The sequence below is a fragment of the Gymnoscopelus microlampas genome (assembly GCF_963454915.1).
Source record: "Gymnoscopelus microlampas genome assembly, chromosome: 20".
NCBI lineage: Eukaryota > Metazoa > Chordata > Actinopteri > Myctophiformes > Myctophidae > Gymnoscopelus > Gymnoscopelus microlampas.
The window spans coordinates 40,365,764-40,378,990 of record NC_139957.1 but is presented as its reverse complement, the minus strand read 5'-3'; the positions used below and the strand labels follow the sequence as shown (position 1 = coordinate 40,378,990).

At 42.1% G+C, this 13,227-nt stretch overlaps 1 protein-coding gene across 1 annotated transcript in view; it reads right to left on the bottom strand.

The window, feature by feature from the left end:
- kiaa0586 (KIAA0586 ortholog) overlaps window positions 1-13,227 on the bottom strand; it is a 65,912-nt gene that overhangs the window by 7,527 nt on the left and 45,158 nt on the right. Inside the window, exons 21-30 of the mRNA XM_084044654.1 lie at window positions 12,516-12,596; window positions 11,721-11,896; window positions 10,513-10,637; window positions 10,188-10,357; window positions 9,720-9,888; window positions 8,660-8,798; window positions 7,794-8,026; window positions 6,929-7,002; window positions 5,951-6,073; window positions 2,829-2,982 (exon numbers count right to left, since the gene is read on the bottom strand). Coding sequence (XP_083900780.1) covers window positions 2,829-2,982; window positions 5,951-6,073; window positions 6,929-7,002; window positions 7,794-8,026; window positions 8,660-8,798; window positions 9,720-9,888; window positions 10,188-10,357; window positions 10,513-10,637; window positions 11,721-11,896; window positions 12,516-12,596 — 1,444 coding nt within the window. The remainder of the gene's footprint in view (window positions 1-2,828; window positions 2,983-5,950; window positions 6,074-6,928; window positions 7,003-7,793; window positions 8,027-8,659; window positions 8,799-9,719; window positions 9,889-10,187; window positions 10,358-10,512; window positions 10,638-11,720; window positions 11,897-12,515; window positions 12,597-13,227) is intronic.

Here is a 13,227-nt window from a genome sequence, read left to right as displayed (position 1 = left end):
TGATGGAGCGTGACAGGCTTTAGTGGGGACAGTCATTTCCTCCCGGGTTATGTAATGTTTCCAACACTACTTTAATTGATTACATTTTCTCCAAACACAGACTTGAATCAAAATATAACTAATCATGTATACACGGCTTGGTTGAATGCTTGATTCTGATTGGCCAATTACTGAATTACCTGCATCAAACAATGATTGTATTGCAATGTATTGAACAATGCAGCTATGTAAACAAACACACTACACGATTTAAAGCTAATTATTACACCAAAGAATGTTTTTGAAAACATTTCAGGTGAATAGGCAATTCAGTGACATAATATTGATTTCTACCGGAGTTTTGCAAGTCGACCTATTGCGCTGGACACACCAGGCATAATCTAATGGACTGCATCTTTCTCTACCTTTACCAATTAAATCCTTTTAAAGTCAATGAAATTGCTGTATTAAGTAGCCATATAATAAGTGAGATAATGAATGGTGAGCAGGTGGGAAGTGAGCTGCCCTCCCTTCAGGAATCGCATGAAAGGCAATGCGTGCGTGTTCAACGAGCAATTACCACCCCAGCCAATATCGGTTCACACCATTACTGCAACAACGGCGGGGCAAGCTCTATCGCAGAATCAAATGCCTGAACACCTGATTTCTGAACAGTTTCTACCCGGCTACCACCAGACTGTTGAACAAGGCATGAACACGGCCTGCCTGTTACATGCTGTAAGAACTGGTCTTTGAAATAGCAGAACACACTGTACTTTTCCCCCCTGCATATGACGCTAATGTTCTAAATATCATGTATAATGTCAGGACAGTAGTATGCTGCTAACATTCCTAAATATCATGTATATACCTGCTTTCACATAATTATACTGTATATACGGTATGTATATATGTTTAAATAGAACAAATAAAGATCAACAGTCACAGACACATTGTATGCTACCTAAAACTCCTTTCGTTTCTTTTTTTTTAAACTTACTGTTATTGATTGTTTTGATAATTTTGAATTTCATATGCTGTCTAACTTACATTCTTGCCTGGTGTATTTTCTATGTGTATGCTGTGCAGCACTTAGGTCAACTGCAGTGTTTTTAAAACATGCTCTATAAATAAAATGTTATTGACTTGACATGCGGCCGCCTCCCGGCTACCTCTATCCTCTCTCTCTTCTCACGGAATAATACAAAATGATGGAGTGTGCAGGGGGAAAAAATAAAAATAAAATTCACCCAATGCTTTAATTATCCCTTGCATATCATACGATACAGAGCCAGCTACCTGACAGCCCGGAACACAGTTCTTATAGGTTGTATTATGTCATTTTAAAGTCTGTGGGATTTTTGAAAGGGACAAAAAATCTTCATGACCCAGTGATTTTTGACGTCAGGACTCTAGGTACTATATTACAGATATCACAATGTTATAACTGTAATGTAACTGTGGTGATACAACATCACTCTTGTCTCCTCTCCTCTCCTCTTTCTTCTTGGCCGGTGTATTCTCTCTCTCTGTCTCTCTCCCTCTCGCTGTCTCTCTCTGGTCTCTAGGCAACAGAGCAGTTCCTCCTGTGCTTCCTGCTTTGAGGTAAATATTGGTGTTGGACCAAGTGCACGTGTGTGTGTGTGTGTGTGTGTGTGTGTGTGTGTGTGTGTGTGTGTGTGTGTGTGTGTGTGTGTGTGTGTGTGTGTGTGTGTGTGCGCGTGTGCGCGCGCGCGTGCGTGCGTGTGTGTGTGTCTTTGTGCGCATATATGTATGTGAATCTCTGTGTGTGTGCGTGTGCATGTGTGCGCATGTGAATCTCTCTGTGTGTGTGTGTGTGTGTGTGTGTGTGTGTGTGTGTGTGTGTGTGTGTGTGTGTGTGTGTGTGTGTGTGTGTGTGTGTGCACGCATGTCTGCAGGTGCATCTCTATTATTATTGTGTCTCTTTTGTGTGTGAGTGTGTTGGACGACATTATTAGTTAAATATTAAACTAATGACAGATCTAAAAGTCACTATGAAATCATTTCAGCCTAGGCTGGCTCAGGGTGGAAGACAGGGTTAAACAACAAAAAATGTGACTGGCGTTCAAAATTGTAAATGAAAATTTGCCCGATATGCCCCCTATTCCCGCATATCTGAGTAAATACCTCCAAAAGGTTAGTGACACCCACAGTCACAATACCAGAGGGAGTGCAAACAACAATTTGGTACCACCCACCCATAAAACAAACATGGGCAAATTCTCCTTCTACAGCACTGCCACCCAGGTTTGGAATGGTCTAACCCCATCCCTCAAAAAATGCAGTTCGCTGGGCTCATTTAAAAGAGCCTTAAAAAATCACCTTTCAGGAGGCCAAAAGAGGAGGTAGTACCATTTTCCCGTTAGACAGCCGACCCCCCCCCCCTGTTCTTGTACATATCTTTCCCCCCTTTTTTTTTATTCCATTGGCTGTACATAGTGTACATAGTGTCGTATATATGTATGTATATATGTATATATGTATATGTGTATATATATATGTGTATGTGTATATATATATATATATATGTGTGTATGTATGTATGTATATGTATATATGTGTATATGTATATATGTATATGTATGTGTATGTATATATATATATATATATATATATTTTTTTTTTTTTTCTTTGTGTAATGATATTCGAACTGTGGTGCCACTATATATGTCTATGAATTGAATACCAAGGCCCTCATTGGAAACAAGTCCGCAAGGACTTTTATGAACGGACCTGTTAGACAAAGTATTTTAAATGTAAATGTGATGTTTTACATTCTTTTGCCTAATAAAATATTCAATCAATCAATCAGCAGACACTGTTCTTACCTGCAGAGGGAGGCATATGTCCATGTGTGGAAACTGCAGCCCTACTGCTGGGAGCTGTAGTCTTTGTGTGTTGTTTTGTAGTCCTTTCGTCTGTCACCTCCCCCATGCTCACCTCCTCCTCACCTCCCCTCTCCTCCCCCTCCTCCCAGGAGCCCTGACATGTGCCCGCGCGCACACACACACACACGCACACACACACGCACACGCACACGCACACACACACACACACACACACACACACACACACACACTTCAATTGAGCTTTATTGGCCTGAGAAAACATAATGTTTACATTGCAAAAGCAAGTGTCAAAATAAAAACTAAGAAATGTATGTACAGTTGAAGGGATATACAGTACAGCATTGTGTAAACAGACCTATGCCACATTGCAACTTTACTTGGGAAAAACTAGCTTAAAAAAACATAAAAAATGTTCATTTGCTGTAAGAAAGTTACATACATGTATACATTACATACATGTAGGCAAGGGTAGCGTGTTTTTTCAATTCCTTTTTTCATTCATTTTATCATTTAATTATTTATTTCATTTTCATTGATAATAATTAAATAATTGGGGAAAAAAAGATTAGCAATAGAAGGACCAAGGACGTGTTTTCAGTGGATCTATCATAGTTAAAATGGAATTTGAAGTTAAAATGTATCTAGGAAGGTGTCTGATCAAATGAATATAACATATTTAAATATTGAATCAAGCATCCTCGTCTGGGGTGAACACAAAAGCCAGAGTTTAAAGTGAAATACCCCTTTAATTTGTTGTATTTCATCTACACTCTCTGACTTGGATGTCCATATGTATTTGTGTGATAACACTGCCATCTAGTGGAAGATGACAGAACGACATACCCTTCGCCATGGTTTCCAATTCTGTGATTAAATATAGACCCTTAACGCCTAGCAACTGTAGTCATGGTTACAAAAAGCAGAAAGATTTCCATCTAATGTGTTTATAATGCCTATATTTGGGGACTATAGCTACTGTAAAACATCTCCATATGTAAGGAGATAGCATCAATCATTTCCATTTTGCAAGGATGACTGTGTCCAAATGAAGGATTTCGAACTAAAAAACAATATTCATCTCGTGGCCTCAACATACGCCACAACATATCATCTCTGTCGGGTGGAAATCTCATATGCCCAAAACTGTTACTTTTCAGGATTCAAATTAAAAAATGGCAAAAGTAGCCGATCTACAAGCTCAAAAGACTTTTCGAGCTTTTGGATCTGCTACTTTTGATGCTTTTGTGTGACGCTCAAGCAGGGCTTTCATTTATGAAAAAACACACACAAAGTCTAAAGTCTTCTAAATTGGCACTTTTGGTTGGAATTTTGTTTGACATTAGCCCGAAAATATTGGATCTACAAGCTCATATTTCCGGTGCGCAACAGCTCACTCAAGCCTTTACTGGAGAATAGATGCGGCGTACGGCATGTAGTATTTCTACAAATAGGAGCAATTCTTCCAACATAAAATGCTGGATTCAAGTTCAGGGGAGGTTGGAAAATGCAATTCTCTTGAATGCTGCCGTAGGGTACATGGAGAGGGGGCATTTGCATTACGTTCACCCCATAGTAAATGCTGCAGTAATGGTCTGGAGAGGGCACTTTTTACCTGTAAAAGGGCAGGGGCTCGAGCCCACTTTGATGTCCTCTTTGATATATGTGTGCACATGTCTGACCACGATATATATGACGTTTCTACTTGAAGAATGTAACACCATTTCACTTCTGGGGCTTCGTACACTTCTAATATTACATGATTTTTAAAAAAGTCTGTGGGATTTGAAAGGGAAAAAATCTTCATGACTCATGAGGGGGTGTGGTTTTGTCTTCAGGTTGATATGACTATGGTATAACTGTAATGTAACTGAGATTACAGTTGTGATACAACATCACTCTCCTCTCCTACTCATCTTTCTTCTTGGCCGGTGTATTCTCTCTCTCTCTCTCTCTGTATCTCTCTCTCTCTCTGGTCTCTAGGCAACAGAGCAGTTCCTCCTGTGCTTCCTGCTTTGGGGTAAATATTGGTGTTGGTGGGTGCATCTGTTTGTGGTTTGTGTGTGTGTGTGTGTGTGTGTGTGTGTGTGTGTGTGTGTGTGTGTGTGTGTGTGTGTGTGTGTGTGTGTGTGTGTCTGTCTGTGCCTGCGCGCATGTGCGTGTGTGTTGGACTTAGACCAGTTATTATAACCTTTTTGGGCACTGTATGTCGACGTCTTTATTGCATATGAATTTGTTTTGGTTTCCCTGAAACGTAAATTATTTATTTATTTACTGCTAATAAAGTATTCAATCAATCAATCAATCACAGTGACAGTGGAGAGAATAGTGTGATGACTTTCAGCAAATTGTCAAGCCAGCTGGGAATCAAACCAAGGACTCATTGATTAGAGCATTGTGCCCATGTGGTACGCACCCTAACCATTCAGCAATCAGGTCATAAATATTAAAACATGACAGATATTACCCCTAATTAGTAAATACTAAACTAATGATATATGTGTCCAGGTCCAGCAGAAGGGGACAGAACTCGCGGGTTGTTGAAACGGCCAAAAATAAGAAAATACGCTTGATTGTTGTACAATCTTCACATTACAACAGATTAACGTTGTGGGATCTGCAAATGCATTTAATGGGTTAAGTTAAGTTTAAAATGGGCATATCTTCTTCAAATATTTTCCGATTTCAATAAATGACACAATTTCAAAGCTTACATTCTGTACTTTCATAATCTGCAAAAAGGCCCCTTTATGTCTCAAACCATTGTATTGAGTCACATAATATTGCAGAGACTTTTTTTTGCTGATAAATGGATTCTCTCTCCTGATTATGAAAGGGCTGGAGAGATGGGGAGATATATAGCAGTGATTACGATCAGAATATAAAGCTTTAACGTTCTAACAAAAATATCCCTTAAAGCACCTTTAACATACAGTATATATATTTGTTTACAATAGACTGCTCATTTTCCTCCCAAAGTCGACGATTATTCGAGGTTCGATTATTTAATTGACAGCACTAGTGTGTGTGTGTGTGTGTGTGTGTGTGTGTGTGTGTGTGTGTGTGTGTGTGTGTGTGTGTGTGTGTGTGTGTGTGTACTGTACCTCAGGCTGGGGTCGGGGGTCAGTGTGTGTGTTGATTCCTTGCTCCATCTTGACCAGCAGGGCCAGGATGGGGTCACGAGGAGCCGACCTTCTGACCTGGCCGTCAGTCTGAGGATCAAGGTCCTGACAGACGAACCAATCAAAAAAACAGACATGGTAGCTCAACAGCCAATCACAACACAGACATGTGGGCCAGTGTGGAACGTGACCAAAGATGCTTAAATTTAGGAAGATCCCACGCATCCCATGCTCCTCCACTGGGCAAGAAATTGTACACAATCCCCCAATGAAAGCATTGGTTGTGCGTCGCATGCCATTACCAGATCTCGTGAGAGTTCATTGTTGGGACAGAGAAAGGTCGATAACAAAGCTGATTTTCTCCTGATTCGTCGCTGATTTTTTTTTTTTTTGCGAACGCAGCGGAAGGAGGCGCGCCGAAGGAGCCTACTATGAAACCGTGCTGTCTGTGTGTCTCTGTGTGTGTGCAGTATGTGTGCAGCCGCGCCCCCATGTGACTCACGCTCTCATTGGCTGCCCCCATGTGACTCACGCTCTCATTGGCTGCCCCCATGTGACTCACGCTCTCATTGCCTGCATGCACTACAGTGTGGCTGAAATTCGCCTGTGCCCCTGGGTGACTAATTACACTCCTCTGAGAAAAATATAGCAGCGACAGTCAAAAATAACACATCTACAAGCATCTACACGAGTTCATCTATTGGGATATCTAAGAATTCCATGTCACTTGTGCAAATTTCAGGCCGGATGGCAAGTTGAAAACGCCTTAGTTTGAGAACAGTTTGCCCCAAAACATTCTTCTTATTGTTATTTTCCAGCTGCGTTCGCTTCCCGCGTTTGCGCGTCTTACTTGTAGTGTAAGAATTTGGAAGAATGGGTCCAATATTTAATTCAGTGACCTGTGTTCACGTTCACTTCTCCCATTGTAATTCTTCTCCCATTGTCTTGGACGTGACTCACCATGTCCTGGACCTCCTGCAGGGAGCTGGAGAAACTGTTCACGTCTGGAAGACACAGACCCTCCTCCTCTAACACTGGACACATACACACACACACACACACACACACACACACACACACACACACACACACACACACACACACACACACACACACACACACACACACACACACACACACACACACACACACACACACACACACAAAGAATGACAGACATTAGACCAACTTCATCTATATGAATTTTTGTGTGTGTGTGTGTGTGTGTGTGTGTGTGTGTGTGTGTGTGTGTGTGTGTGTGTGTGTGTGTGTGTGTGTGTGTGTGTGTGTGTGTGTCACGGTTATAATAGTTTTGGATTTTTCATTTTAGTTTAAGTCAGGGTGGACACTCTAAACACAAGGCCACTGAGCTGGTGCTCATGACACAAAAAGCAGTTTAAATTCATGCGAATTAATCGCATAAACTGTGTAAGACCCTTTAGGCGTTTAGGGTTACGGTAGGTATTTAGAGGTTAGGTTTAGGGGTTGGAGTTATGCTTCATCTATACTTACAGTAGTGGGACACTGGCACGTAACTAAGAATAACTCAGCGTTAAAAGTGTACAGTACTCACAAGTATACAGTAGTGATGGGCCTGGGCCGTAGCGTGGCGGTCCAGGCACCCTAGGCTGCAATGCCAGCCTGACAGCGTGTCGCGGGTTCGACTCCCGTTGCCGACGACCTTTGCTGCATGTCAGCCCCCCCCCCCATCTCTCGCCCCATTTCCTGTCAGCCTACTTTCCCTATCCCTCTCTAGATAAAGGCATAAAAAGCCCCCAATCTTTACAAAAAAGAAGTGATACAAGCGCATGTGTTTGTGTCGTACCTGCCAGCTGGTTGAAGTTGGTCAGTACCTCTCCTTCAGAAATTTGTTTGACAGCTGTGTCGGTACCAGTCGGCGCACTAGTACTGCTACTAGTAATACTACTAATACTAGTACTACTGGTACTGTCCTCCGTGGAGCAGGGGGGCGAGGCGGGGAGCTCTGGAACAGTGATGGGAGGAGGAGGAGGAGGAGGAGACGAGGGTACCGCCTCCTCTTCTGCTACTGACACTGCCCTGGAGAGAGAGAGAGAGAGAGAGTTTTGTTATTATCTATTTTACCTGTTTTTCCTTTTCATCTCTATTCTTCTTCCTTTTCCTGAAAACTACAAATGATCGAACAGAAAAATTATGTCACCACTTCCTTACACCTGTAAACCTGTGATGTGACAATAATGCTGAGAGAGAGAGGAGAAAAGATAGAGAGAGAAAGAGAGAGAGAGAGAGAGAGAGAGAGAGAGAGAGAGAGAGAGAGAAAGAGAGAGAGATCTGAAAAGCAGTGACTCAGGATGAAGTTCCAGTTATGCCTAATAGCAGACATTTACATTTTGAAAGTAAGCTCTGAGTTCTGGGTTTCACAGTACTTATGGTTAGCACTAACTCCTGAGCAGGGCTCACATTTAGTTCTGAGAACCATATCTGAAAATGTGCATTCTGTATCATAGCATGGTGCGGTTAGTTGCAGTCGAAAAGAGCGATAATTTATGCTCAATCGCAATTAAAAAGTTGCGTGATGGAAACAGCCGATTTACAAGCTTACAGCGCGTCACGGATGCAACGTGTGCATGCCATGTACACACAGTGATGTGTGTATGTGTGAGTACGTACGTACGTACTCACAGTGATGTGTGTGTATATTTTTGTACTCACAGTGGCGTGTCTGTGCAAGATGGTCTTGGGGGAGGAGTGCTGGTGGGCGTGACCACACGTCCTGGAGGCGTGCTGGTGGGCGTGGCTACATGTTTTGGAGGCGTGCTGGTGGGAGTGGCTACAGGTTCTGGGTCAGCCTCTGAGGTCAAAGGGTGACAGCAAGAGAAAGGCCGTCAGTGGCTGGACTGTCTGTCAGTCATCATCACAAGACTAATTTGATGTCTAAAGACGCTCTGATTGGAGGGAAGGAAAAGGTTAGCTTTGTAAAACACAAAGTGTTCACACACGGCTGACTCCATTGCCAGATCCTAATACTATCATCCTCACGTCCTCCACCCGTGTCGTTTCCTATTTCCGGTGCTTGATACCGACACACAACTAAATTTACAATTTACAATTTCGGCATTTAGCAGATGCTCTTAATCCAGAGTGATTTACAGTAAGCAAGGTAAGCACAAGGTAATACACCAAATGCATAGATAGTGTAGTGTAGTGCCTCAATAATCTAGGATCATAGGTAAACCTGTACATTGAAACTATACAAGCTATATGCCAGGTCAACAAATGAACCTCGCATTGGTCTATATAACATGCCATCTAAATTACATTTTAACCTTTGCATAAGCCTGCAAGGTCGTCAAGGCTACGGCAAGTGCTACGGGGCTTAAGTGGGAGTCTGAAGTGGTGAGTCTTCAGATTGTGGGGGAAAATTGGAAGCGAGTCTGCAATGGGGAATTTGTTCCTCAACAACGTCATGGTATTGCTCTTACATGTCTGCTTGATTGGGGAGTATAAGAACATTATTCAATTTTTGGATCTGAGGCTGTGTTGCTAAGATTCACACATTAGAGTCAAGGAATTTATCAAAGACTATCTATCTTCACAAGTTTAATTATTACAACAGCTATTGCATTAGTTTATTTGTTACCAATATATCAGCTTTATGCTGTCAGACTAGTATACACAGAACGAGACCAGATCATTAATCCATCGATCAATTAAGCATGACTTATAGATCATATTTCAACATGATCTTATCTCCCATGTTTTGTTGTCCAACCTGTGGTTGAGAGGCGTTGAGGGGTCAGTGTGTGCTCCTCTATGGGACTGAGCTCCAGGCTGCAGGGCTCTGAGGCCTGAGGTGTGCCCAGGGGAGAGACCTCTCGACTGGACACCGCAGGGCTGGCGCTGGGCTCTGGAGTTGCTACTGGAGTAGAAACCCACCTTTCCTACAAATAGAACACACGGTACAGAAGGTATACGCATGTAGTCTAGAAGTATGAAGTATAAGTACACAGTCTAGACCAGAAGTAGGTTAAGTTTGCAGTCTAGGAAGTGCTTTTATTTATAGTAAATATGCAGTCTAGTACAGTAGGTAAGTAAGCAGTCTAGTGAAGTAGGCAAGTACTTGATGTAGACTAGTCACTAGTCAGTATGTAGCAGTGTTTATTTTGTCGACTAAAACTATGATGAAAAATGTGTGTGTGTGTGTGTGTGTGTGTGTGTGTGTGTGTGTCTCTCCACACACCTCTGGTTGTGTTTGTTGTGTAGTAGTGGTGGTGTGTGTGTCTCTGTGTCCCAACATCAAGGAGATGGTCTCAGCCAACGCTTCATTCACATACTGTCTGATGAGGTCAGAGTTCACCGGCAAGCCACAGTCAACCAATAGCTGAACACCTTCTCCTCCTGCACACTCCACTGAATGCGCGCGCACACACACACACACACACACACACACACACACACACACACACACACACACACACACACACACACAGTAAGTAACTTTATTTCAGTGTTAGGCACAAAACAATGACTATTCTGCTGTCACGCCCCCCTTCGGACCGCCTCACCTATGTCTGAGACTGCGCTCCTCTCCTCTACATCCGATTGGTCGGTGGATTCGTTCTGGGCGGGGTCATAAGGAGGGGGGCGGTACATCTCTGAGATCATCCTGGCCATGAGCTGCTGTTCAACCCTGAGAGAGAGACAGACAGACGGAGACAGAGAGAGACGGGGAGAGAGATATTGAGAGACACAGAGAGAGAGAGAGAGAGAGACATACATATGTGTACAGACAGACAGATGAACGGACGGACGGACGGAGAGAGATGGACAGACAGACAGACAGACGGAGTGAGAGACAGACAGAGAGATTGAGAGACAGAGAGAGAGATTGAGAGAGAGACAGAGATAGAGACAGAGAGAGAGAGACAGAGAGGCAGAGACAGAAATGTTCTCAAATAGAAACTTGAATCAAAAATATGTTTTTCAAACTGATTTCAAGATGTTGCACTTTTGTACAAAATAAGGCCAAAACAAAGAGAGAACATCTGCAATCCGTGGTGTAGGGAATGGATCAGACCCACATTTCTGCCATCGGAAAGGCTCTATAGAATAGGATTAAAAAGGAACGGAACCACAATAGAGTAGAACAGTAAAACCTGAATGCAGACACATATTAACATTCAAATGTTAAGAATGTAATTTAGAAAGCATGTTATTTAGACAGACGCTACGTTCATTGTTTATCTGGTATCCTATAGTTCAATGTTCAGCTTGTTATTTAGATAGCTGTGGTGGAAAGTAACTAAGTACATTTACTCAAGTACTGTACTTAAGTACAATTTTGAGGTATTTTTTACTTTAATGGAGTATTTCCAAATTTCAGTACTTTTACTTCTACTCCACTAAAGCTCAGAGGCAAATATTGTACTTTTACTCCACTGCAATTATTTGAAAATATTAGCTACTAGTTACTTTGTAGATTTTGATTATTATTTCAAAAACATACATAACCACTTCAGCCCTATATACATTTCGGCCATTTGAAAATACTAGATACAAGCTCACTACGCGTCGCTTTTGCGAGGCGTTGTGATCTTGTAGATCGGCTATTTTCAAAGGATTTTTATACATTTGAAAACTGCATTCCATGCAGGTGACTGTTTACCTTGCTTACTGTAGGTCGCTCTTGATAAGAGCGTCTGCTAAAGGCCTAAATTGTAAATTGTATGTTGTATATCTGAACACTAGTTGTGTGGTTGAGTGTGGGACTCGCCATTCAACCAGATGGTTCTCCAGGGTCTCTCTGGGCTGAGGAGGAGAGGCCTGCTCCTGGGCAGGAAGAGGAGATCTGGGCTGGGGCGGGAACACTGGTCCATGGTACATCGTTACTGGAGGAGAGGCCTGTCCCTCCAACTCTATGACCTCGTCCACTAACGCACTGTCCTCCTCCTGAGAGAGGAGAGGAGAGGAAGAGGGATAAGGTCCTTTAACCCATTAAAGGCCTTTGCAGACAGGGTGCGATTGTTCAATCAGTTTTTAGCGCATGCGAAAAGACGCACGAATCGAACTGAAAAAAAAAACAACCCAGCTGCAGTCACTTGCCGCACGGCAAATTCCGAGCCGGTGTGCATGAGGTCCTAGAGAACCATGTGTTCATTTAAAAAATGATATTGTCAGTTTTTTACGTGCGAAAAATCGCACCCTGTCTGCAAAGGCCTTAAGACCGGCAACGCATCAAAAATAGCAGATATACAAGCACATAGCGTGGCACCGAGTGCCGCTCTATGAGCTTGTAGATCTGCTATTTTTGAAAAATCGTGAGAATTTGTGCAAATCTTTGAATATATATATTTTTATAGCAAACATTTGTAACTCAAATCTTTGCTTCTGGGAACAAAAATATTTTACAAATGTTTGTTTTAAAAAGCTATGAGCTTGTATATCTGCTATTTTTGAATAGCCAAAGAAATCTAAAATGAATGCGTTCCCGGGTTAAAGAGACTTTAGAGTACAGGTACCTAGCGCTGTATATGAGGAGGTGAGGTGTGACAGCAGGAGGTTGTGTTACCTGGACGACAACATCAACGACAGCCATGAACTGTGAGCCAGGGAACATGCTCTCATCTTGACTGTTCCTCTCATCCTCTGCCTGGGATTACAGATCGATGGATGACAAAAAAAAATGCATTTAGTCACTGTTGGGTACAAACCTTGTATGTCCAAAAACGGTTACTTTTCAGCATAAAATAAAAAAAACTATTATAAAAATAAATAAAAAAAGGAACGTGAGAAAACCCCAAACATCTCCATGAATTCAAGGCTTCATGGGGTGTGTAATTGATAGAAAATAAGTCATTTTTTGGGTGAACTATGCCTTTAAGTTTGATATCTGCAATCTTTTTGCACGACCCTCTTGTACGATGAAGTAGGACATACATTTATGAAGAAAGAAAAAACCCTACAACAAATATGGAGATACAAGGTTTCTGCCCAATAGCAACGATATACAGAGACACCAAACGCTTCACAACAACATGAAACAAAGCTCGCAGGCATCGTCTCTTCCACACACAGCGCCGTACTGGCCCAATTACAATATCCTCCCTAAGCCCTCAAGCTTATTTTCTATCAATTACACACCCCATGAAGCTTTGAATTCATGCCGATTTTTTTGTTTTTGTCGCATTCCTGGCTTAAGCCAATACTTTGATGACCGGTGGAGACTCAAAGAGTCTCCATTGAGTCTCCTATTGACCGATGATCATCAATTTTAGTTCCAA